The sequence below is a fragment of the Pelecanus crispus genome, chromosome 1 (genome assembly GCF_030463565.1).
Source record: "Pelecanus crispus isolate bPelCri1 chromosome 1, bPelCri1.pri, whole genome shotgun sequence".
Taxonomy (NCBI): domain Eukaryota; kingdom Metazoa; phylum Chordata; class Aves; order Pelecaniformes; family Pelecanidae; genus Pelecanus; species Pelecanus crispus.
This window is the reverse complement of record NC_134643.1, coordinates 201,397,626-201,422,169: the sequence shown is the minus strand read 5'-3', so window position 1 is coordinate 201,422,169 and position 24,544 is coordinate 201,397,626. Positions and strand designations below refer to the sequence as shown.

General features: G+C 41.4%; 1 protein-coding gene across 5 annotated transcripts in view; it reads right to left on the bottom strand.

Annotated features, from left to right (window-relative positions):
* Positions 1 to 24,544, bottom strand: part of STARD13 (StAR related lipid transfer domain containing 13) — a 257,049-nt gene that overhangs the window by 34,624 nt on the left and 197,881 nt on the right. For 3 of the 5 annotated variants that reach the window (XM_075705369.1, XM_075705382.1, XM_075705375.1), the window contains 2 exons: positions 2,173 to 2,244; positions 83 to 164 (listed from right to left, as the gene is read on the bottom strand). In XM_075705369.1, coding sequence (XP_075561484.1) covers positions 83 to 164; positions 2,173 to 2,244 — 154 coding nt within the window. Of the gene's footprint in view, positions 1 to 82; positions 165 to 2,172; positions 2,248 to 5,509; positions 5,520 to 11,141; positions 11,158 to 24,544 lie in introns of those variants that run through there. The other 2 variants (XM_075705388.1, XM_075705396.1) reach the window with 2 other exon arrangements.

Here is a 24,544-nt window from a genome sequence, read left to right as displayed (position 1 = left end):
GCTGCTTCTGCTGCTATGCTAACAATAACAAATCAGCCTATGGTTTTAAATTATCAGAAAAGAAGCTTTAGGTGTTATTTACCTGCAAAGAGGTTCTACAAGGTCCTTGTCAAGAAAATCATGATCTTTCTTTACTGCAGCAATGTCAATGGGAAACTGGGAGTCTATAAAAGGAGACACAATATTAAGATGACTGCTTGCTATTCAAATGAAAATACATTTTCTACATCTAAAATGCTTTGCATGTGCTTGCTCACTGAAATCTAGTACCACCGATTTCACTCAGCTCTGGTTCCCTTCCAGCTGTATCTATGAACCTTTCAGTCACTTTATTTTTTTTTTCCTGTTAGAGGTATAGTTGAGCATCCTGTGCACTGAAGAGAGAGCAAGATTATTTCACTTTGGCTTTAATAAGATACTCAATTGTCAGCTGTTCTTTCTAGCGCCTAGCACAAAAGAATGAGATCAGGGAATTAGCAACACACTTTCTTCATCCACATGAGCAACAAGGTTCTCCATTCCCATCACAGTGACTTAATGAGTTATTTGCTAGACAGACTTTTCCCATGAAACAGAAATGTTCTGTGCTTTTTGCTCTTAATGCAGGTCCCAATAACAACGATTTCAGACAAAGGATTACTCGAGTAACAGAGACAAAAAAAATGAGCTGAATTATAACCCCCAATATTAGCTAAAAAGCCAGACTAGTGTGCTGGAAGCTGACATTTGTAATGAAAAGTGACATGGCTGCAACAAATTAGTGGGCTCCGTAATGGTGGGATGGGTTCCAGCGCTGTGGCTGCTCTCCAGACTGCTCTGCCATGCTTAGGTACCGCAGCAGGATGCTGGGATACAGGAACTGCAGCCAGCATTTTCAGACACTAGTGCTTAACCCTGACATTATAGATGCCTGTAAAAAGGACCTTGTTTTCGGAGACGCAGACTGTCTAGAGCGCGTATTGACTGTATGGGAACTGTGGGAGCCCAGCACAGGTTGCTTTTTGGAAGAAACATCCCTCTGAGTTCAGCAGGCAGTAGGCTCTCCTTTCCCTGGGGCAGTGGGGATCTGAGATACTCTGATTACAAGGCAGACACAAAAGTACTACTGGGCACCCAGGGACTGCGGTAGGCACACATCTACATCAGCTTCGGTCTGGCAGGCTTATTAGTCTTAGTTCCTTGCTGAGCTCCTGAGGAGCCATCTGAGCATCTCTGCATGGAAATCCCAGTAGCCAGGCACCTGAGCGGCCTATCAGGAGCCAGCACCTGCACCTTGAGGGACCTCATCGGAAGCCGCAGAGGTGTCCTCATCCATCCCACGTGCGGGATGGATGGTGTCTGAGACGGCTCTCAGCAGAGCTGACTCTGACCCGTGAAGTTTCTTGGCCATCGCTCCATGCGTGGAGCCATGCTGCCTCCAGACCCAAGCTGACCCTGGAAGGTGTCCAGCAGTGTTTGGCGGAGCTGCGCTTCGGCTAATAAGCCCGAGCGGGCCTGAGCTGGCTCTGTGTCTCTGGCAGAGAGAATATGCAGTTTGGGAAAAACGAGGATCAGCTGCAGTTTCCCTCTCAGCATTGAGCTAGGGAGAGCAGGAAAAACCCAGCCCCAGTCCCCAAACTGCTCCTGAATGCAGCAGCAGTGCAACCACTCGCCCTGCCCTCGGGGATGCTGCTTCCCTGGGCAAGAACTTTACAGCTAGGAAGAGGACACAGCCATTTGCTTTGAGTTAGCATCAAAATACCGGCTTTTTTTGCTTTGCAAATGGAAAATGCAGCTCAGATTATTCACTTTTGGTAACTTTGCAGAGTTTTTCAATCTTATTTTCAGTAAGATTGAACTTTTCAGTGACTTTCAGTGTTTTCAATCTTATTTTAGACACAGTTCAGGAAGTTTTAAAAAAAAAGACACCTATGTACTTCGATTTTTTGTACTTGTTTTTTTAACCTTTGAGGTTTACTCAAACTATGTCCCTTTTTTTTTTCTTCCCATGGCTATGAGGGCAAGAATCTTACTTTTCTTTAGGCACTCGTATGACTCCAGCAGCTGAGGCTTTGTGAAGCAGCCAGCCATGGCCCTAACTCAGTCAAATGTTGAGTTGGCCGACTGCAAGCTCTCCTGGCAAGGGTCCAGTGCACTTTCAGTACTGCACAAAGAGGAGAAAAACCTACTTACCCTCATAGAACTGAGCATACTGGGGAAATCCAGCTGCACGTAACCAGTCACACGCTTCCTTTGCTTCGATTTCTGAGCAGAAAGAGAAAAAAGAAAAGTTCATGCTTTGTTATTTTGCATAGGCAGCCCTTTTAATTACAAGGAAATAGCAAAGATACTTGGTAGTAGCCGTTTGTTGCTTAAAAGTACTGTTATCACTCTGAAGTATTTTTTAATAGCATCAGAAAATAAAATAGTCCCTCAAAGCAATCCCCTCCGCCTCCACAGGACTCTGGGGTTTGCATAGCTGCTTGGTGACCAGGATGAAGTGTTAATCATCTCCACGCAGCAGGAGAAGTTGCTCAGCCAGATTTGTGGTCCTGTGTTCTATGCTCCCCCAAGGGTAAATTGTTGGGGGAAGTTGTTGTGAAGATGAAGCAGGCTGGAAATGGAGTGACAGGGAGCATGCACTGTGTTTTCTCCTGCTCTGACACTTCTTGTGGAGAAAAATCCCATGTGAAAGCCACTGAAAGCTCTGCCAGGAAAACCCCAGTGCAGGTCTCATGTTACTGAGGGGACAATTGCACAGGCAGAACGCACCTTCCTACCTTTAGCCATCTGAACTCCATTATGCAGACTCCCTCCATAGTCAATAGAGAGATAGTTGCTTCCAAAGGGTGATTCATTTCACCTTAAAGTAGTGTCTAAAATAGGTGGGATAAATCAACTGCTGACAATGCTTTTCTCTAGTGGCTGCTAACAGAGGGAGAATAAACAGCTACAGGTATGTCTGTGCAGATAAATAAAATAGACACAGGCAGTAGCTTCAAGCACTGGACCCCAGGCCACTCAGTCTTTAATTTTAATCCACTTCCAGGCCTGTTTTAGACTGTTTCAGTTATCAATCAAGACAAATCTTTTCTTGAGAGGGCTAGTACTAAGCAGTAAGGAGAGGAATCAGTCTGTGTCATCTTGTCCCTGCCTCTCCACTATTTAGAAGTATGGACACAGCTGATGCTGGACTAAGTTTCCCCTTTCAAATAGCTTTCACTGGGTAAGAGGTATCCCACCCCTATAGAAAAGGTGGGGGAATCATCAGCTGGACAAGAGAATAGCCATTCTGCATTTTGGGCCTGATAGTAGGAGCAGGTGAGCATGAGGGAATGGAAGAAAACCATGTTCAAGAGTGGGACTACATAAGACCTAAACCATTTTGCACAGGTGAGGCAGATCCACCCCATGCAACTACTAAAGCAGCAGTAAATAAATGTCAGCTACACAAAAACAGAGGATAAATTTTGAAGTGTCTCCAGCTAAACAGACTTTGTGCACTCCAGCAGTGACACACACAGTTATGCACCCAACCTCTGAGATGACCGATGCATGTTGACAGTAGGGTACCTCAATGTTTACCAAGCTCCATGGGCTCATTTTATGGAAAGCAGCGTGCCAGGTCTGGCTCTGCCCGGCACCCACGCTGCCTGCATGTGCAGCTGCCCCCAGAGCAACTGGACGAACAACTGAAAATAGAGGCTCACCCAGATAAATGTGGGTTGCTGAGGAAACCTGGGCAACATCTCCTTGCTGCTCAGTTCTAGATTAGGGTCTAGCACTTGAACAGTTTCAGTTTACAAGATCAAAGTCAAAACATGTATCTGCACCTCCTACATTTGCAAAACACTATGGAATGGAGTGTGCAGGTGTTGAAGAAAGTAGACATTTTATGTTGCTTATTATTCAACCTGAATGAACCAGTCAAGGGTTTTGGCACATTTGTGCTTGTAAAATCTAGGCGGCCGTAGTACAAATCCCTAAATATAAAACAAGCAATGGAACTGGAAAAAGAAAATCAGTCTCAGTTGCTCTTCTGCATGTTCTGCCTTGCATGCAAAAAAAAAATTCCACTTGTAAATCTGTTTTCTACTAAAATGCATTTTTATAGATAGAAGATGCTGGCATGAATTTTTCCCCATGTAATTCTGTTCAAATCACTCATTATACCCGTAATGACTTTACCCAGTGAAGTTCACCATAAAACCTGCTTTGAATATACTCTGCAGTATGTGACCAACACACATTTCTGATCCTCTAAATACCGAGTCACGCCAGCAAATTTTGTTGCAGAAATCAAAATTCAGAATACAAGGTCTACTTATCAAAAGCCCGATTTCCCAAAGATGATTAGGCAGCCAGTAACAGCTCCGCAATGGCCACAATCATTAGCAGTGCTGAAAAGGATTTACCACCAGGTCTTCATTTGCTTTGACATTAGCTCATGTCAAGGCCAAAAAAAAGGAGTATGAAAGTACATTCAGTTCTTAACACTGCACAAAAGAATGAGCAGCTTACATAAAACGTGGCTCTCACTACTGCACATCTGTGTGCTGAAAAGCACATCTCTATTATGTTCCAGTGAGACTGAATATTTTTATTAAATGCTTGGAAAAAAGACAAGTCTTTATACTTTTTTCTTTTGCTTAATTCAATCTCATGAAACACAGATGAATCAATCCCATTTCAAAATGTATTTTACAACTTAGAACAGCTGTACGTACATTCTAGCTTCATCTGGCCTGGAAGCACAACTAACAGAGGCTGTGGGTGATGGAGAATGCTACCACTTAATGCTCTTATACGCTTCTCCTATTTCAATGTTTTTTGCAGCTGGCTGCTCAGAGGAGCTAGCTGAGGAATCTTCCCGCAGCCCAAGTGAGATCTAAAATATCTCAGGTTGCAATGGGTGAATAATTGCAGGGAATAACCAAGGAAGTAAATCTCACCCACTGTTTCTTTTTTTTTCGTTTGCATGAGACTGTTTGTAACACACCGCAGTCAAAAATGATGGATGGATGGACTCCTGCTTTCAAATCTTTGCCTCTATCTGTCTCCTCCACAAAGGAATCTATTGGGTGTATTCTCATTTTCTAAATGATCATCTCAAACAAACAGATTCTCCCTCGAATAAGATTTGCGAAGTCAGCTTTCAGGATACTGGGTCTCGGACACATATCAGTGCCCAGTTCCCTCCCTTATCTCTCTTTCCTTTTTGGTCTTATTCAGAGGACAGCAGAAGGGGAGAAGTGCAATGTGCTGCTGGCCCAGGCAATAATATGACTTCGCTCATACCGGTGTATTTCTACTGGCTAAAAGCACCTGTTCCAGCCGTTCCACTCTTGGCTGCTCCTGCAGTTTAGGTGAAAAGGCACAGCCAAGGATTTACTCCTCAGCAGACACCAAAGGTGATTTCTATTATCGCGCTCTGGGCATGTAATCCAAGTTACAGTTCAGAATGCGATACAGATTCTTTCACTACTGGATATTTTAATGCTCAAAACATAGTTTGAGGTGCTCAGTTTATCCTTCTCTTTCTGTGTGCATACTCTAATATTTGCCTTTTTTTACTTGCTAGTTAAACATCAGTGAAGACTTCTTTGAGAAGAGATGAGTGCAGCATCAAAAAGACCTCACTGAAGCCATCAATGAAGGGTTGCAGAAATACTTTTGGCAGTGTTGGTCCAGCTCTGTTCCCACTGTCCAGGCTAACGCAGGGCTCTGAACCAGCCTGCAGCAGCTGCACTGTCTTGGTGCAACCCTGAAGGACCTGGAAAACTGCGTGTGTTCACAGGTGGCTCCAAGGCAGCTTGTCAACAGCACAGAGAAGGGCTGTCATGCTGAGAAGAGTGATTTTAGAGAGGACATGGCTTGTAGTTTTGCGCTCAAGGCTGGCAGGAGCCTCAGGTCCTCCCAGAAGCACGTGAGCCACCACCAACCCACAACTAGCATCTCCCTTGGCGTGACCAAAAGGCTGCTCACCCCAGCACACCTGATGGTGGGTTTTCTGCTTATGCACTACTGCCCTGCTCTGCTGACTGAAAAAAAGTCAAGGGATAATTTACCTACTGCCACTTGCTTGTGCAGCAGTTAATGACAATCATTAATTATTAAAGCTAGATAATAACTCAGTCACAAATATTGACAAGCATCAATATGCCTCACAGTACTTGAATTCTCAGGGGTTTTTTCAGTTTTTAGTTGAAGCTTGACAGGAAACAAGTTTTTCTTTTCCATTTCACTTTTCTACCAGTAGCGAGTTATAACTGAGATCCACACATGCAAAAGCCCTCCAGCCGCACTTCTGGGGAGATCAGGGTGATGACCTCCTCATGGCCTCCATATCCCCCTCATCTACCAGCTCTTTCCAGGAGGTATTGTCCAAAGTCCCCTGTGCACAGATGTTGCTGCTGACCTTCCTCGCACCTTGCCCCAGAGGCTTCCCAGAAGTTGCCCCCTGTTTCACTGAAACCTTTCAGTGCCCATATGCAAGCAGGCACTTAAAACCTTGTCACACACCTCTTTGATCAGCCAAGCTATCTTCCTCCCTGCCCCCCTGCCCCCCTGCATGGGATTGTGTCTTAATCTTTCCTCCTAGAGTTGTTCCACTGTGTATTAAATTAGAGTGTTTATCAGAGACACTGATATGGTAGCCCAAAGCATATATCGCACAGTGGAGACAGAAGTGCAAATCTCTGATACATTTTTTTATTTATTTAGGGTGTAAATGGAGCAAAATAAGGAGAGAGATGTTCACTCAGGAAACATGACAGATGTTCAGAGCACAGCTGGGACTTGGCTTTGAGTCCATCTCTAGTGTCAAGCAGGTTTGAGCTTGTCTCCCACAGACCATGTGGGTGCTCGGGCTATTCTGGGGCTAAAATGGAGATGGTTGCTTGCAGTCTTTCTCTCTCTCCCAACACTTTTGTGGATCCTTCACAAACTGCTTTGACAGTGCCCAACACCAAAGGAAGATTCCAGCAGCCAGCTGCCACCTGCCCTGCCTGCCCCATGCCGGCTGGTTCGTTCTCCCTCTTCCCTTCATGCCACACCGGCTCCTGGCTTAACCCTTCAGAGATCTAGCTCAATCCTAAGCTGTCAGGAAACTAAGTCCCCCCCCCCAACTTGTAATGGTCTACTGTTGGATTAGCAAGGTGACACAGATCTTCCCAGGGTCCTGTTAAGTCCACATTAGCTGCATTTTAATTAGTCCAAGAAAACCAAACCACTGGGACAGTCCTTCCTCACATGAAAGAGAACTGTCTAAAAAATTGTTTGGAGAATATTGCTCTGTCAAGAGAAAATAATGTAATTAATAAATTAATAAATTAAATTACTAAATAATTAGTAAATTAATTTTCTAGCTTGGGACTTTATTACTGTCCACGAATATTGGTGCTAAGACCTAGATACTACTGTCCTTTCTCTTTTCCTGTCTAGACATCAGCATTGCATCTTATTTCTGCCTTTTTCCCATTCTCCCTCTGTCTCTTCTGTCTTCTCTTTTGGTGTTTCTCCTTTTTTTTAAAACTGTATTTTTTATTTAAGATTCAGATATGCCTTTGCACAATGCAGTGAAAGAAATAGCAACTAGAATAAATAAGGTAGATAATTACCCTATCTATTGTGTTTATGTCAACTTTATGTGGTAACCTTTGTTATTCATCTGTCTGTAACAAATCACTGTTTATGCTTGCTTTTTTTATTCCCCCTATATTGCTCACCACTTAAATCTAATTTACTAGACTTAAGATAAAATATCTGGGAGTGTTAGAGAAAATGATTAATCAGGTCATTGGAAAGGAGTGTATTTTACTGTGCAGCCACATCAGTGAGACCCAGTGGCCATCACAAACTGGTCTGTTAGGCAGAAGAGGTCTCACTCTTGCAAGTGTTGTTTGGGAGCAGAGTGACAGCTTGGTTATAGCTCATGGGGTTTGCAGGTGGTTAGTCTGGTGCTATGCTTTGCATGAGCTTTTGATCCTTGTCTTCCTCCCTCCTTCAAGAGGAGGAAAACTGTTGGGATAACAGCATTTGTACTGCATCTTCCAGAACAATATCTACCTGGGATTTTAGGGTCAGTTTGGAGGCTCAGCGCCACCCTGGGTTTAATAACACCTTTTACTCTCAGGAGCCACTGTGGACCTGTGTGAAAGGTGAACCAGAGAATACTCCTGGGGAGGAAAAACTATGCAGGAGAGCTTCAGCCTTGCCTCGCTGGTCTTGATGCATCCCTTTTGCCCCATATGCCTGTCACGTCACCAACATGCCATGCCACCACCCTGATGTCTTCCCAGAATAGCACTCATGAGGGCAGATGGGATCTGTAGGAAAGCTCAGTTCAGGCTGAAGCTGTACAAGAACAGGTCCAGTGGGTTTCAGCCTTTTCTTGCAGCCCAGCCTGAGGTACTTCAATGGCCCTCATTACTCTCCTGCCTCTACATCTCATAGTCTTTAAGATATTTATCCATGTAACTCTTATTCTTATTTTACAAATGGGGTTTTAAAGCACTTCAAAAGTGCCTAAGCAGGTTAGAGACAAGATTGGTGGGAACTAGGTGCCTGACTCCTTTAACAGCCCATAGAAATATGGCTATGTCACTCCTCAGTTACTAACACCGTTAGAAATCTGGTCTGGACAGACCAAATCCCAAATTCCTGAAGTTCTTAGACACCTAAACCCATCACGCCATTGCCACTCAGCTACTACATAACACTAAAGACTGATAGGTTTCCATTGAATGGCATTTGCAAAGCTACTTTGGAGCTAAGAAATTAGACTACAGTGGGGTAGAGGTGCTGAATTGTAAAGAACAGGAAAATATTTGTAAATATGAGAAGAGGTGACTTTCCAAGGTCACATAAGAAATTCACAGAAAAACAGAAGCTCACATCTATAGCTTGCAAGGAGCAGGTTAATACCTTAACTACTAGATTATGGTCTCACTTCACTACTGCAAGCAGGTTGGTGTTGATCATGGAAAAATACAAAGCTTATCATATTCCCTAAGGAAAAAGTCCCACGCAACTTAATACTGACAGATACAATTTTCTGTAATGTTTTCATGTTGCATTGTACGCACCAGAATTCTTTAAAAGGGAAAATTCTAAAGTTTTATTTACAGGAGGTATAAATTTTTGTGCAGAGGATATTGGTGTCTCTGAAATTATTTAGGTTTTTAGCATAATTTCCTGAGAATTCCATTTGAGGGAACGCTTTTAGGTAGAGGTCTAATGGTTTATCCCATTTTCTGCCACTCTATACGACTTTTCCAGAGGAATTCCAATAATAACACAAAGGTAATTGTACCATGCACCTGTAAAATTACCATTTATAGTACAAATATATAATAAATAAAATAAAACATAAGCATACAATGAATTTATATTATTTTACTACACTATGGTGCATACTCTTCAATAAATCCTGATAATAAGGTTTTCAAAAGTGGAATTTCATTGGAATTACTTTATATTGTGCCGTATAATTACTATTAGAGGCAAGGTTATGTTTTGCAAGCAAAGAACAAATAAAGCTGTCAAAGTGTTATTTTAATAGACCTTAAGCTTTTGCAGAATATTGTGGTACCAGTAATAATACAGTAAAATATGGACCTTTTAAACTACTGTGGCTGAATATAATTCAATTGTCAATAGAAAGAGATCCTTTCAAGCTCATGAGTAGTTTCTTTATGTGTAATTCTTTACACTTGGTGAATAATAGTCAGATGATGTCCATTCATGCTCTGACTTCTTAGAAAGGTTGAAAGTGAGAAGCATGATTATTTATGGACATGAAAAAAAACCCTCATATGCTGACAGATGAAAAGATTGGGACTGTTTACCTTGGAGAGCAGATGAATAAGGAAGGGTTATGATAAAAGGGTACAAAATCAGGGCTAATACAAAAATAGGAAATTGGGAACTTCTATTCACTCTAGCTTGCAGCACAAGGACAGGGAGATTAATGAAAAGGGAGGAATGAAAAAGAAGGAAGGCAATCTGAACTGATAAAGTATTTTTTTAAAGCAGTCTATAAAATTCATTGCCAAAGGACACTGGGATCAGGAGATGAGTGGGCTCAATACCGAGCTGTAGTCTTATCTGACTACTCACTGCTAGCACCACAGATTTGGAAAAGGATCCTCCAGAATCGAATAAATGAAAACAAACTAAAGACAGTGTTATGAGATTATTTTTTCCTGGTTAGATGACCTCTTATATAGCTTTTCCTTCTGAGTTACTGTCATTTCTATTGCTCAGACATAGTCTGGGGCTATATAAACTGTTTCTTTCAATGACTAAGACAATTGTTTTGTTCCCTACTATAACCAAATTCTGCACAGCCCAGCTGGAAGACTTCTTGTCAGCCTTTTATCTTCAGCAAGGCGGCATTTTCCAAGAAGAAAGAAAGGTGTGTTATGCTGGCAAGGAGTTAGGAACCTAACTCCCCTTGGGGTGAAAGGATTATGCTGAATTCCTTTCCTAAATTAATGGGATACTGGTAAAACTGGTAGGCCTGAGATTTATAGCAGGTTCACCAGGCATGAAACTTTACAGGTCTAGGAACACTGTGCCTGTATTAATATTTTTTACATCTAGATCTCATCAGAGCTAGGTATATAACACAGTGGTTTCACTCATGCAACACGAAGGCACCCATGCAAACAGCATCTCAACAACAGGGAAAACACTTAACAGTTGGCAGTGTAGGACAGACCTTTGTACAATGTGCTACACCCCACAAGCTCTTTAAGATGAGCTGTGACTTGCAGGGGCCATTGAAGGAGCCAGCACAACAACCCAGCAGGGACACAAGGACACATAAAGACCTCAGGAGCAAGAAATAACCTGAGGGACTCCCAATTCAGAGTAATTAGCCATCCTTCCAGGCAAGCATCACTGTCCCTAGGAGTCTTTAGCATAAAATCAGTTCCCCAGGGAATTCTCCCATTATGTAGACTTCTAACTCCCTCTGCTGAGGTACAGGGTGTTCAGCATAATCAGGTACCTAAATATGAGAATGCAATGAGATTTGGACACCAAGTATTTGTCTTAACATTTGAAAGTCTCAGACATAACATTAATACCACAGCAAAGACATTGAATAGTGCCAACTGATGCTGAAAAGTCACATCCATGTCATATGGCTCAGCTACGTGATAAAACAAGAGATTCAGGTCCTCCTTTGAGTGTCCTCTCCAGGTATTTGGTTGCTGCTTATCATCATAATTTCTATTTACTGCTGGTTTCCCTTTCTCCTCATCTTTCTGTATCTTCCACACCAAAGTCACTTAAAACTAACTCTCTGCTATTTATTTGTCTGGCATTTTTGCTACCCTCTGTCCCACATGTCCACTCAGTTAATACAACTTTACTCAATGCTAGGTTGTTTCCTTTTTTTGCCATCTTCCTTTTAAATTCCTAAACCAGGATTTTAAATCCCTCCTAACCCAAAAATTCTCTCCCTGTCTTCACGTATCACTTCGAAACCACTTTTCTTCTTAGCTTACAATTGATTTGTACAATGCAGCACTTTGTGATGACACTAATAAAACAATAGCTTGCATCCCACATCTCATCTTGAGGCACTTTAAATGGTTATAAAAACTGATGCGAAAGTTATATATAGGGATCACTTCATCCCTGGGTGAAATGCAGCTGCATTAGGATGAAATGTGGCAGCTGCATAAAAGAACACTGCAGCAGTTTATGACAAGAAACAAGGAGAATACTTTATCCAGCTGAAACTACTAACAGGATTTATGAGATAGATAAAATTCAAATAGTATATATACATATATAGGGAACTGACAAGGACATCAGGCTTGCCTCCCTTTAGTCTTAGGAAAAATACTCTGGTATTGCTAATGGGCAGAAGTGATTAAGATCTCAGTTCCTTTCACATCCTCCCCCTTCCCCATTAGGATTTATATTCCTTTTCTCGCCTTCTGACAGCCCCCATGAGTCTTGGCTTAGCACAGACTCGGAGGGCAGAGTACCACCCACCCATTCCCCAGTACCACGCTGCCCTTCCCACCTATTTGGCCTGCCGTTCAAAAGCTGAGCACCGCTGACTTGAGAATTAACAGGGCTTTGATCCATGAGCACCGTATGTCCACTGAAAAATGTGTTTGGATAAAGGTACGGAAAATGTGAGTCTTTAAGGACTGTAATATAAAATATACTGTATTTTTAATGTGGAAGGAACATTATCAACTAGGTAGAGAAGGGATTACAATCCCATCCCTTGGGATCTATTCCAAAACTTCTGGTGACTCATAAAGTCACTATGGGACACATTTTGAAAACAGACTCTCATTTTATGAGTTTCTGCTTTTGGGTTTCCAAGTTAAGAGATCTAGGCAGCATCTAAACTTCTATGAAGCATGGACCAAAGAGTCACCTGAAGACCAAAACAGCTGCTGAGCTCCTATTTAGAAGGGAAATGTTGAGTCCAGATGATGTTTAGAAAACCTTCAAGTGTGTGCTCACTTGCCACCCAGATTTGCTTTATAGCTATTTTTAGAATGTATCATTGATAGTTCCATAAGTAATAGATATTAATAGTAAGTAGTCATTGAAACATTGCGCCTACATGTACCTGTTCATGTTATATGTTCATGTTACATATTCATGTTACATATCTTCTACTGGATCACTATTTTTGAAGGGTGAAAGAGCACGTGAGTGGCCCACAGGCTGCAAAGCAGCCTTGCATAAAAGGACCTGGGGGTCTGGTGGACACCAACTTGAACATGAGCCAGCAATGTGTCCTTCTGGCAAAGAAGGCAGGCAGCATCCTGGGCTGCATTAGGAGGAGTGTTGCCAGTAGGTCAAGGGAGGTGATCCTTCCCCTCTTCTCAGCATTGGTGAGGCCACATCTGGTGTGCTCAGTCTAGTTCTGGGCTCCCCAGTAAAAGGAAGATACAGATATACTGGAGTGAATCCAGCACAGGGCTACGAAGATGGTTAAGGGACTGGAGCATCTGACAGATGAGGAGAGGCTGAGAGAGCTGGGACTGTTCAGCCTGGGGAAGAGGAGACTTGGGGGAATCTCATCTATGTGTATAAATATCCAAAGGGAGGGTGCAAAGAGGGCAGAGCCAGGATCTTCTCAGTGGTGCGCAGTGACAGGCAGTGAGCACACACTGAAACACAGGAGGGTCCGTCTGAACATCAGGAAACACTTTTTTACTGTGAGGGTGACCGAGCACTGGTATGTGTTGCTCAGGGAGGCGGTGGACGCTTTGTCCTTGGAGATATTCAAAAGCCATCTGGACATGGTCCTAGGCAGCTGGCTGTAGGTGGCCTTGCTTGAGCAGGAGGGTTGGACCAGATGACCTCCAGACGTGCCTTCCTACCTCAACCACTCTGTGATTCCGTGACTATTTCAGAAAATGTGTAAAAATAACCCTAAATTGACCCAACAGTAAGGAGAAAATCTCCACCAGCAACACCATACTTGTCCTAGTGGAGAATTTCAGATGAAGACTTGTTGTAAACTCCGCTATACCCCTTTTCTTCTTGAGGAAGACTAGCACCACTGATTTTAGGACCCAGAGAGTCATAGGAAGGGTAAGGATAACACCAGGGAGAGGTGTAGCTAATAGGAAGTATATATGTATCAAATCCAACCATACCACTACTGGAAACTTGCCATAACTTCATACTTGGAATTATAAGTGTTATTATCTTTGTACCTGGACTAACTCCTTGATTAGATTGCTAATACTTTAATTACAGGAGCAGTAAATTCTTTGATCTGTACACAAGGCATGTTTCTTCAGTGCACATAAATTGCACAAGGTGTTTTGTCTGGTACTCTGCCCTTGAGATCTGGTTTGAATTTGGATGCAGCAGATGGACCCCACTACATGCAGCTTGCAGCTACCCTCTGTCCTTGCAAGGTTTTGAAAAATGTCATCTCTTGCAAGGCTAGGGGAGATTTGCAGACAGCTTGAATTCAAGCAGCATACAAGATGCACAAGGTCTCTGGAGTGGCCTGACATTCAGAGGGCTCCCAAGAGGGTGTAGTGCTGGTCTGAGCATTAGTTTCAGCTCTCATGGGTACTCGTAACTCCAATTAAAGACAGAGATTTAACGTCTCTGGAAGTCAGGATTTTCAAGCTCAGTGTCCTAAACTGGAGGTCAAGTTTCAGACTTCAACGCCTCAGTTTTTCCACAATACCCAACATGGTTTGCATGTGTGAGGTACTGAAGTTAATTGGTCAGACAGTAATTGGAGCTCGTCAGATGAAAGGCACTGTGGAATGCTGGAGAATGCTTCATGTTATAATTTGAGTGAAAATGTAAACAGTACCCCAAAAGATAGATGTTGTCATCATAAACTTTCTCTCTGAATTATGCAGATAAGTAGAAGAAAACATAATTCCTTATCAACACATTAATTATTCTTTGATTATACCCTTCATGTGCTGTAGATGTTCAAATTACATGTGGGCAATCAGATATACATCAGAGAATCTCTACCCATCTGAGGTGGTCTTCATGCTGTGAATTTATATTAAACACTGAACATTAATATGAAACTAACTCCCCTTGGAGATAATACTTTGATGTATTAATAAAAAGGACTTCTCAGTTCTTGTTTATCTAAATTAAAATTAAAGCACTTTCTTTTGGAGTTCTGTGTGAGATGAGTAATTTGTAGTGCAAGAAACATTGTAAGATACAGCACATACGGAAGAGCTCAAATATCCAAGACAGAGGTTGGAATCCATGGCTTGTGCACAGTGAATGTAATGCAAAGTGCTGAGCTCCCACCTGGTGTTATCAGTATAATCCGCCATTATCAGCTGATTAATACTACAAGCAGATCTGCCTTTAGATCCCACTGTTTCCTTATTAGCTGCTTCCATGAAAGGGCCTATTGAGAAAGACGTCCTGTGTATTTCTTCTGAAAAAAACTAAACTCCAAACAGCAGAATGTTAGTTGTTCACACAGTTTGGAAGAAGTTGTCATCTACATACAATCCAGCAACAGGAGGGCTGACATTATCCTGAAAGTACAGGCAAGAGCTGTATATACACGCCCAGATGACTTCTTCTGATTCACAACCATATTGTAATTATTATCATTGAAGTATATCAACATTATTAACATTTCATCATGCCTCAAGACTGTAGTGAAAAATCATTTATAAAATGAAGGTTAATATAATTTGTGGATATCTACTTTATTATTATTATTATTTCTGAGAGGATTAAACATCAAAGACCCATATCTGTTTAATGCTTTTTTCCACCTGCTATTTACTACAAGAATATTACTAATGAGAGCTTCTAGGATGTGTTCTTATGACTGTATGAAGAAATGAAAAATCAGTAAATTAATACTAAACACAAATATTATTTTCTTTGTCTGGACATTCTCATCTTGGTCCATCTTCCTTTCTGGAGTTAGACTGATCCTATGTCAGTGCCAGACGTGATGCAGTAAGTTGGCTCTGCCATGAGCAGGTGTTGGGCCAGACAACCTCCTTTGTTCTATGGTTCTACTATTTTTTAAAATTATTTCAGTGATTGAAGAAATAGCACATGCTTATGTAAAGATGTTATTGTGAACTAAATTTTACCCTTTGCTTTGACTGTGCAGTGCTGTAAAAACAGTGGAGTCACACTAGTGTGTGTTTCAGCATGATCCAGTCCAGAGCTGCTAATTACATGGCTGTACGCTGATCTTTTATAGATTCATGAGAAAAACAAAGAGATTAAAGGAAACAATTACTTGCTTACTAAAAAAAAGAAAATCTTTCCTCACTCTGTCTTCACAAAGGCACCCATTCTTATGAAAGTGCCTTCCCAACATTTCTCTCCAACACAAAACCAGAACTAAATGTGGGAAAGTCAAATTAGAGGTTCTTTTTTACAGTAGCAGTGGAGCTACCATTCAGACAGCTGTTCAGACAGTTTTCATCACCCATCACATGATGGAAATTCTGTTTAATTTTACTGAATAGATACAGATAACTTTCAATATCAAAGCAGTGAAATCAAAAGGCCTGAGTTTTAAGGATATTTAAATTTCCTTACTGGTAGGGTGCAGATCTTCGAAGATGTTTGAAGTATTTAACTCTCATTTGCTTTCCCAAGCACCTTTGATTCTGATTCACCTGATCCTGCCTTCTACTATCGGGTGGCTGCAGACACAAATGATTAGGATTGCAGCACGTGGATATTCTATGCGCTTTGGCACATACACATCTAAATGCACTTCGAAAACACAAAGGGAAGATTACAGAGCAAACAGTTTTACCAATGAACTGAAATGTTTTGGATATCTGAGCTAAAATACTTCCAGGATTTTTCTTCCCACAAGCCATTTTTTTCTTTTGTTCAGTCCCCTTTGCAATGAAAGCTGCAGTCCATACAGCTACAGAGCAACATACAGAACTCAATGCTAAAGCAATTCCTGCATGATAGCTGTACATAAACATTTATTCATTCATATTGGAGGGAGGAAGGAACAGACAACTTGGCTATGTTGGTATAGTTATTATTTTTAGCATTTTGGCTGAAGCATCTAGTTTCCTTTCCATACATTTTTTTTATAGAAGGCCGTGGGGGTTTTATGTGCTCCTTCAAGTAGAGAACAGAATTTTAATGTAGTGAAAATGCAGGTTTTCCATTCTGCAACTCACCTAGGTCCGTTTCCAGCTATTAAAACTGTTGTACAAAATAACTGTTCCCTATAATACAAGATTCTGCTATGGCAGAAATAACACTGGGTATCCATAGTACTGACACTTCTCATTTCCTTACCCTTGTTACACCACAGAGCAAATGGAAGCCAGATTCATAGGAACCCTGTAATTACTCGACAATAATCATTGCCAGCAATAAAGCAGAATTAGCAAAGAACTAATTAGCGCACCACCCAGGACTAACAACACTCTACACTTTTTTACTGTTATTTTTAGCTACAAGCAGGAAAGATGTAAATTGCTCTTTTATCAAATAGCATGAAAGGGCTTAGGTAAGTTAGATGTTTGCAGTTATCACTCTATAAAGCTGGAGTCTGCCCTTCAGCTATTTGGCATATATTACCCTGGAAGAAGACAACAGGAAGGCTGGAGACCTACCACTGCCTGCTCCCTGCTGGTACAGGAAACTGGATCTGTGGGGTAGACAGCGGGAGACACCAAAGCCACTGAAGCACAGTCCTCCTATTTTCATGTCAATGTCTCTAGTGGGATAACAAGAGGGAATACAGAAGGGTTGGCTCTGCAAATGCCAGTGAAATACAGACCCTGGCACTTTTTAACTTGCTGGCTGAATTTCAACTATTTCTTAATCTACTAATAGTTGATGGGAAATCAGTTGGACAGTTTTAGTTGCCATCTCATGGTCGGAATCCCTTTGCTCTGATTGCTGGAAAGCACATTCCCACTGATCTGAATCAGTACTTGCCTAACTGTGGGCAAAGATGGTTTGGTCACTAGACAGTGTTACCAGCTAGATATTTGGAAAGCAAATGACTAATTCCTTGCTCAGCCAGACTTTTGGTGGGAAATGAGACACGTCACTTAACACTTACACTTCAGTTAAAAAAGGGAAAAAATGTTCTTCCTTCCTTAGGAAGGAAAATTGTGAGACTTGATATGCTGAAGTGTGTACTATGCTTAAAAATATGCTCCAAATACATGAGGACCACATAGCTACCCTGCATAAGGTGGTCTTCTTCCCTTTGTGACTTCAACAATCAGGTGGCCTGGATAGGTTTTTCGATGCTATTAAGGATTTGGTCCAGCCCTCAGTTGATTTCTAGACATTTATTTCACAGGAGCATCTGGCCAGAGACAGACACAAGACACCTGCCCTTCCAGCAAATATTTTGCACTTGGAGTTATGAGTTGTCCTAAGCCATGACCTGATTCCTGATCATTTAGAGAGCATTCTCCAGGAGATAACGAATATAACTCCATGCTATAGTTTGAGGTCATTTTAGTCCAAGAGAGAGGCTAGTGATGTAAAAATAAGCAAATAAAGATCATGGGTTTTTCTAAAAACTGAAAAGAGTGTTGAAGTGCATACTTGAAATATTTCCTCTGAACTCTGCAGCACTGCAGCACTCTAAACCACTGGTTTAGCACTTGGTGCTTGTTCAACGTGTGCTACGTGGATGCACCAAGGTTTGCGTACATACATTTGCCAAGCAGAATGGCAGAAGTAATGTGACTGTTTCTGAAAAATGAAGTGTTTATGGCTTGCTCAGTTTCAGAATATGTTTCATAATCTTCAGCACTCACAGTGTGTCACTCATGGGCTTGCAACATATTCCTTCTGAACAGAAGCCACTTTGTGCTCACCACTGAAGAAGCATGTGCTGTGCGAGTGCCATACTGTATTTTGGCAGTAGCTGTTAGAAGTAAATTTACAGAGGATTAAGGAGATGGAAGGCAGTGTGCCTCGTACTGTAATTCTGGAGAGCATTAAAATACCCTGTTTAAAGAAGAGATGAGAGATGGCTGCTATTCAAAATCTTGGGGCCTAAGGTTCAATTTGTTGGGCAAAATTTCCATTTGGTCTTCAGGAAAATAAGTCCCTGAACAACAGCAGCTGCCCTTGCCCAGAAAGAGTGCATGAGGACACATCCGTCCTTTGGACGTCACCTCCAGCGCGAGGTGGGGGCCATCCCCAGGGGCACAGGGCCACCCGGACCTGTGCCAGCTGGAAGCTCCCTGCCGGTGGCTGCGCCGCCTCCGGGATCATCTCGGGGCCCTTCCTCATCTCCAGATATGCTCCATGAAGAACAGGATCCAGGGGCTGCTTTGGCTTTATGCCCTCTCAAGGCCAGGAGAATGAATGTATGTGCTGAGGACATGGGCCATTTTTGGCTGTCCGGTGCTACAGTAATGGGATATACAGATAAATACAAAGATTGAAAATTGGTTGTGTATGCTTTGAAGGAAAAGGCAAAGTACTTTATTTTCCAAGTCTAGCCTTTTTCTAGACTTGACCTTGATTTGCACTTTTAAGAATCTGACATTTTTTGATGGTTTATTTCACTTTCAGATTTTGGCAGGGTCTAGCCTCAGATATGCCAGAAGTATGATGAGATAAGTTGTTCTCCAGACAGAAACAGAAGCAGAGTGCAGGCAGTTGCCTACAAAAGATGGTCTCTCCTACGGATTTCACTGTAAAAATGCCTGGCTCAGTTTTCAAAAGGAGAAACCTAAATCTGACAATGAAATCTCAGCAAAATGGAAGTTAAAGATTTTAAATAACCATCTTAAGAGCCCACATGTTGCTCTGAAACCACTGGTTAAAACTGAACACATGGTACAGGTATTTTGATTTAGGAGATGGGCTGTATTTTGCAGTATTTTTTTACACTTAACGGTAGTTAGAAATCCAGGACCCATGGCAGCCTGTGGCTGCTGTATTATGCTCTCAAAACTCACTTACTACTAAATAATCACACTCATGTACTGAAAATTACAGTCCTTTGTTTTCTGATAGAGCTTCACCTTTAAAGACAAACAATAATGCAAACAAACCAGCCTATATATAACCTATATATAGGTTAACCTATATATAAACTATAGCGAATGCTTATCACCTGCAAGCTCAAATGCCCCTGAAAGAACTTTTTCAGGCAAATGTTAGTGTGGTGAGGAGTTTCAGGGAGTGCTGGAGTTTTAAAGTTTCTCATGATGTTTTGCATTTTTCTTCTAAATGAACAAACTCATCTGGCTCTCATTTGAATTCTCAATAGACATTAGAAAGGAAATTCCAACCAGAAGTGTATTCCTACACCTAAAATCTATGTGGGAACAATGCTGTATGCTTGTCTCTAACCAACAGCAGCCAGCAGAATTGGAGCTAAGGCTGGATCAGCATCAGATCCACTTGTTCCACACAACGGTAAGGGTCTCAGGGGCTGGTTTTATAAACCAGGCTTCAATAGGACACATCAGAAACTTAGCATTAAGCATATGCTTAAATATCTAGTTGAGCTGTCTTCACAGCAGCCATTTTGTCACCCATGTAGGATATTTATTTATATACAGGAGGATTTTTGGATATAAAGGGTGGGAATCATCTCACCTATCTGCAACTGCATTGAAACTATTCATCCCACGTGCTCCTGAAGGCTATGGAGAGAAAGAGGGACTTCCATGAAAATATTCATCTTGTCTTAAAAGTTAATGTCTAAAAGAGGTAAAATGGCTTGTGCCCAGAAGTGCTCATTCTTTTCTAGGAACTATACAGAGAATTTGGGAGGAACAGGCATATAAAGCTAGAGATATTTCCAGTGAGATGAAATAAATTTTTCTTTGAGGCATCTCCTGTTAATGTACTGAGTGACTTAAGGTCCATAATTTCACCTATTTGCACTTGATTTTCTCCATTTGCAGTGATGGCGTAAATGATCTGTATCTGTGTTTGCAAAGGGACTTGAGATTTATGTAGGAACATTCCTGTATAGGTGCTCAGTGTTTACCACAAACAGCACGTATTTCCCACACAATGCATGTCATTGAATTAAAGTTACTTGACCTCAGAATTGACTAATCTCAAACACAAGGAAGGAAATAAGCACTTGAGTTGTTCACCCCATCTGTGTCTTATTCATGAGTTCACCTGCTGGTTTCCATAAGATACATGTATATCTCACCTACCAGTACTAAGCTGCGCTTATCAAGACTTCCCCTGCAGTTGATACTATACATTCTTGGTATTCAGGTTTTCTCGAAGTATCTGAAGCTTATAAACAACTCCAAGTACTTCTAATTTTTAGAATTTGCCAGAAAATTGCTTTTCTTTCCCTAAAAATGCGAGCTGTCTCTGGACAAAGATGTTAGGTCAAAGCACAGGGCCAGCATAACTAGTTCTAAGTTAAAGTCAGGTAGAGGCCAGGTCTTCCCAGACCTCTCAGGGAGGTAAGCATCTCCACTTTCCAGCCCCCAAAGAGCACTGTTCCTAGCTCTCCTTATATGTATGAAGTTAAGTGGCTGCTCAGTGCACAACGGAGACTAATGTATGAATGTGATGCTGGCAAAGCCTCACCAGAGGATTCTTATAACTGATGTGAAGACAATATAACTGATTGGTAGACATATAACTCCGCACCTTGCTCACTGTATCGGTTTCCTACAACTGTTGTTGATTGCCTTCTTCCCTGCACTTTTCTTCTCTTGCAGTTTAGAAACTTTGGGAAGAAACTTCTAATAGCAATTTGTTTGTGCCATGCCTATTTGGCATGCCGTGCCACACTATTACACAAATAAACAGGGAACACGATGTTACACCACAGCAGCAGATTTAACTAAGAGCCAATTGTACTTGATGCCATCTGGATGTGGGAAGAATGTTCCCTTAAATGAAAAATCTTCGACAAAAAAACAACTTCACCCTTCACAAGTATGTACCGTAACATAGGACAATACACCATCTTTGACTTTTGACTTCATTGGTAAGAAATTGGCCTAGCAATGGCATTTCTTCTCCAACAGGTAGATGTGCTCTCTAATATTGTGCCTTCTGCACAGATCTGAATTTGGGGTATCCTTTAGAGCTAATACGAACCGCTGTTTGCTAGGAAGTGGTAACCTGTCCCATATCACCTCTGGCTGAACCACCAGTGTTAGGATGGGGGCAGGCTACTGGCTCTTGACTTAGATTATGAGATTGTAAGCAGCTAAAACAAATAGTTCACATTTCCAGGTGCAATTTATTAATTTAACCGTATCATTTTTATGGTGTTCATCACAGCAGAAACTCAGTGACAGCCTGAGTAAATACTTTGACTTGTAATACACAGTCACCTAAGAAATTAACAGTAAGTTCTTTTCTCAAAGGACTTAAGGACAAACACATTTCCAACACCAGGGCCTCTGAAGAGGAAATACCTCAGGGAGAATATTCTTATTAGGTGACACTGAGCAAATACTTAAGCAGGAGTGACTGAAGCAGACTGTGTACCCTAAGGATTTAATGAGCAGCTTGGAGGAGTTGATGGCCTGAGGCATAGCCTCAGGTCATTAAACCTCAAATGGTTATTAATCCCCAGGAAATGCTTTCTGTAAAGGTCATTAATGCTATTATACAGTGGAAATTGAGGGCGTATTGAGAAATTAGCATGTAGTCTGTTTGCAGGAGAAATCCTCTCAAGTAGGCATGGGCAGGCCATTTCCAGGAGGATGCTGCAGTGTCCACGAGCCACCCGGCTTGCCTGAACTTCCATGTCACTCTCTACAGCATTTCTAAGCTAAGTCACTCTTTTGCAGAGCGTCACTACAAGAACTTTATCATGCATTGAGCAGTTAAATTAGCAGCTCGGCATAACTCCAAGGGATAACAGTAGCTGAAGTCCCTCTGGCTGAATAGAGATTTCTTAGCATTTGTTTTTAGGTCAGAGTCCTGCCCTGATATTGCCTCTTTGTAGAATAAAAATAGGAAATCTGATTCAATTGATGTATACACTGGTGACCATAGCATTTGACTAAAGGGTGAAACTGTCCAGGTGTTAGGATCATTACCCTTTTCTGAGAGTTTTCTAGGGCAAAGGTCTCCCTCCACCTCACTGACTTCAAGCAGAAATACCTGGAACCAGAACAAACATATCCACTGGCAACTGCGCAGTTAACACCAAGAGCCTGACCAGCAGGCAGGGAACAGAGGTACATGGGGAGATCCCAGTTTGGGGCTTTCCTCTTGGATCCCTCCTCTGCACTGGGCACCTCGTGAATGAAGCCTCAGCTTACAGTCACTGCTATTGCCTTCTTATCAAGTATGGAAAATGCTGGTGCACAGATCCCATGACTTTTTATAAATAAGGTCGAGAGTGAGGCAGTAATTTGTTTGGTACATTTTACGTAGCTAACAGTGAAGACTGGATGTCAGACTTAGTGATATCTTTTTCGCAGATTCTGCTGCTGGTTTGTGATTTGAATTGGGCAAATAAAATCTTGTAATTCTGTTAACTTATCTTTGTGCATCTGCTTTTCCTACATTAAAAAGGCTATAACCATACCTACAACAACAGATATTTTGAACTTTGAATTAGATCTATTTACAAGGGAGCTGGAGATCTTCAGTTGCAAAACTATTATTTTATAATGATCAATGCTTGATTTTTAAGGCAATGCAACAGACTGCAATGGCCAAAATCTGGCATATAATATATATATATTTAGGCACTGATACTGCAAGAAATGAAGTTACACTCTTAAAATGTAAAAAATGAAGTTATGCTTTTAAAATATAAATATAGCTGAATATTTCTAGAATGAAACTTTCACTTAATTTATGTTAGAAATCATTCCAAATACCTGAAGAAGAACTGCATACATGTCGCAGTATAGAAAATTTTACTTGGCAGTACTGGCTTAGACATGGCTGTGAAACCATAAATCAGATAAAATAAGTATCTGGACATGAAATTATTTTTGGACTTGGAAAATTCCACTAATGCTATATTTTATAGCAGTATGTTCCTGTAACCTAGACTGCAATCAGGAGATGCATTCAAAGTCATCTACTTCTGAAGAAAAGATGAATTTAAACTTCTGCTTCAAGGGATCCAACTGTGCAGTTTAGTGCTGTCTTGAATAAGATTGTTTTCCGGATCAGGATTTAACAGATTTCTGTCATCAAAATCACTGCACCTAAGCATATCTAACATTTATTTCCTTGCTTGCTTTGCTGGGTTGTGCCATAAGGCACACATTGTACTATTTACCTAAGAAATAGATTTGAAAAAAACCCGCATGTCCTTGATCTCTCCTGTATTTTCAACAAAACAGACAATTCCTTACTGCTGGGCTCCTTTCCTCTTTCTTTTATTTTCATAAGTATACCTCTTCTTTCTGACTCTCCAACTGTTTTTTATTGTCTTGGTTTCCACACCTATCCAGCTAATGCTCAGGACACTTCAGTGAGTCTCTGTCAAATTTCATTCCTTCATTTGCTCTGGTCACTGAGTTTAGGAAAATGTTGAACTCTACTGTCTGTGAAGGCAGTCACACTTCCTTCAGTGGATCTTATGCAAACACAGAGTAAGGAATAACTTGATAATACCACCATCTGACTCTTGTACTTTGGACTGATAATAACTGTAGTCACATTCTGTAAAATGACCAGTTTAAAAAAAAAATTTACTTCGTTTTTTCTCCTCCAGGAATGACCACGCTCATTTTTATCCTAGACAGACTTCATCTAAGAAGTTGAAATTAACCATAGAAAATAAGACCAAAGTGGAGAGTGAAAGTTCATCTAATCCACTCTCTGCTGAAACCTTCCTTAGAGGAATCCTGGATTCAGGACAACTCCAAAAAATATGTACTCTGAAATACACCTGGCCAAACAGGTTGCTTTGCTCTCAAACCGGCTAGGTGGCAAATTTACTACTCTATGCTGAAGTAGATGTTTTGATAATACAGTTCCAGCTCTGTTCTCCGATGGAGATGTTAACTCGAGCAGTGTACAGCCGCTGCAGCTGGAATGCACTGCTTACTTTTCCAGCCCTTGCATTTAACTACCTCTGGATTGCCACATTTGTAGCTATTCAGCAGAAACTCAGTAAACTTCTCAT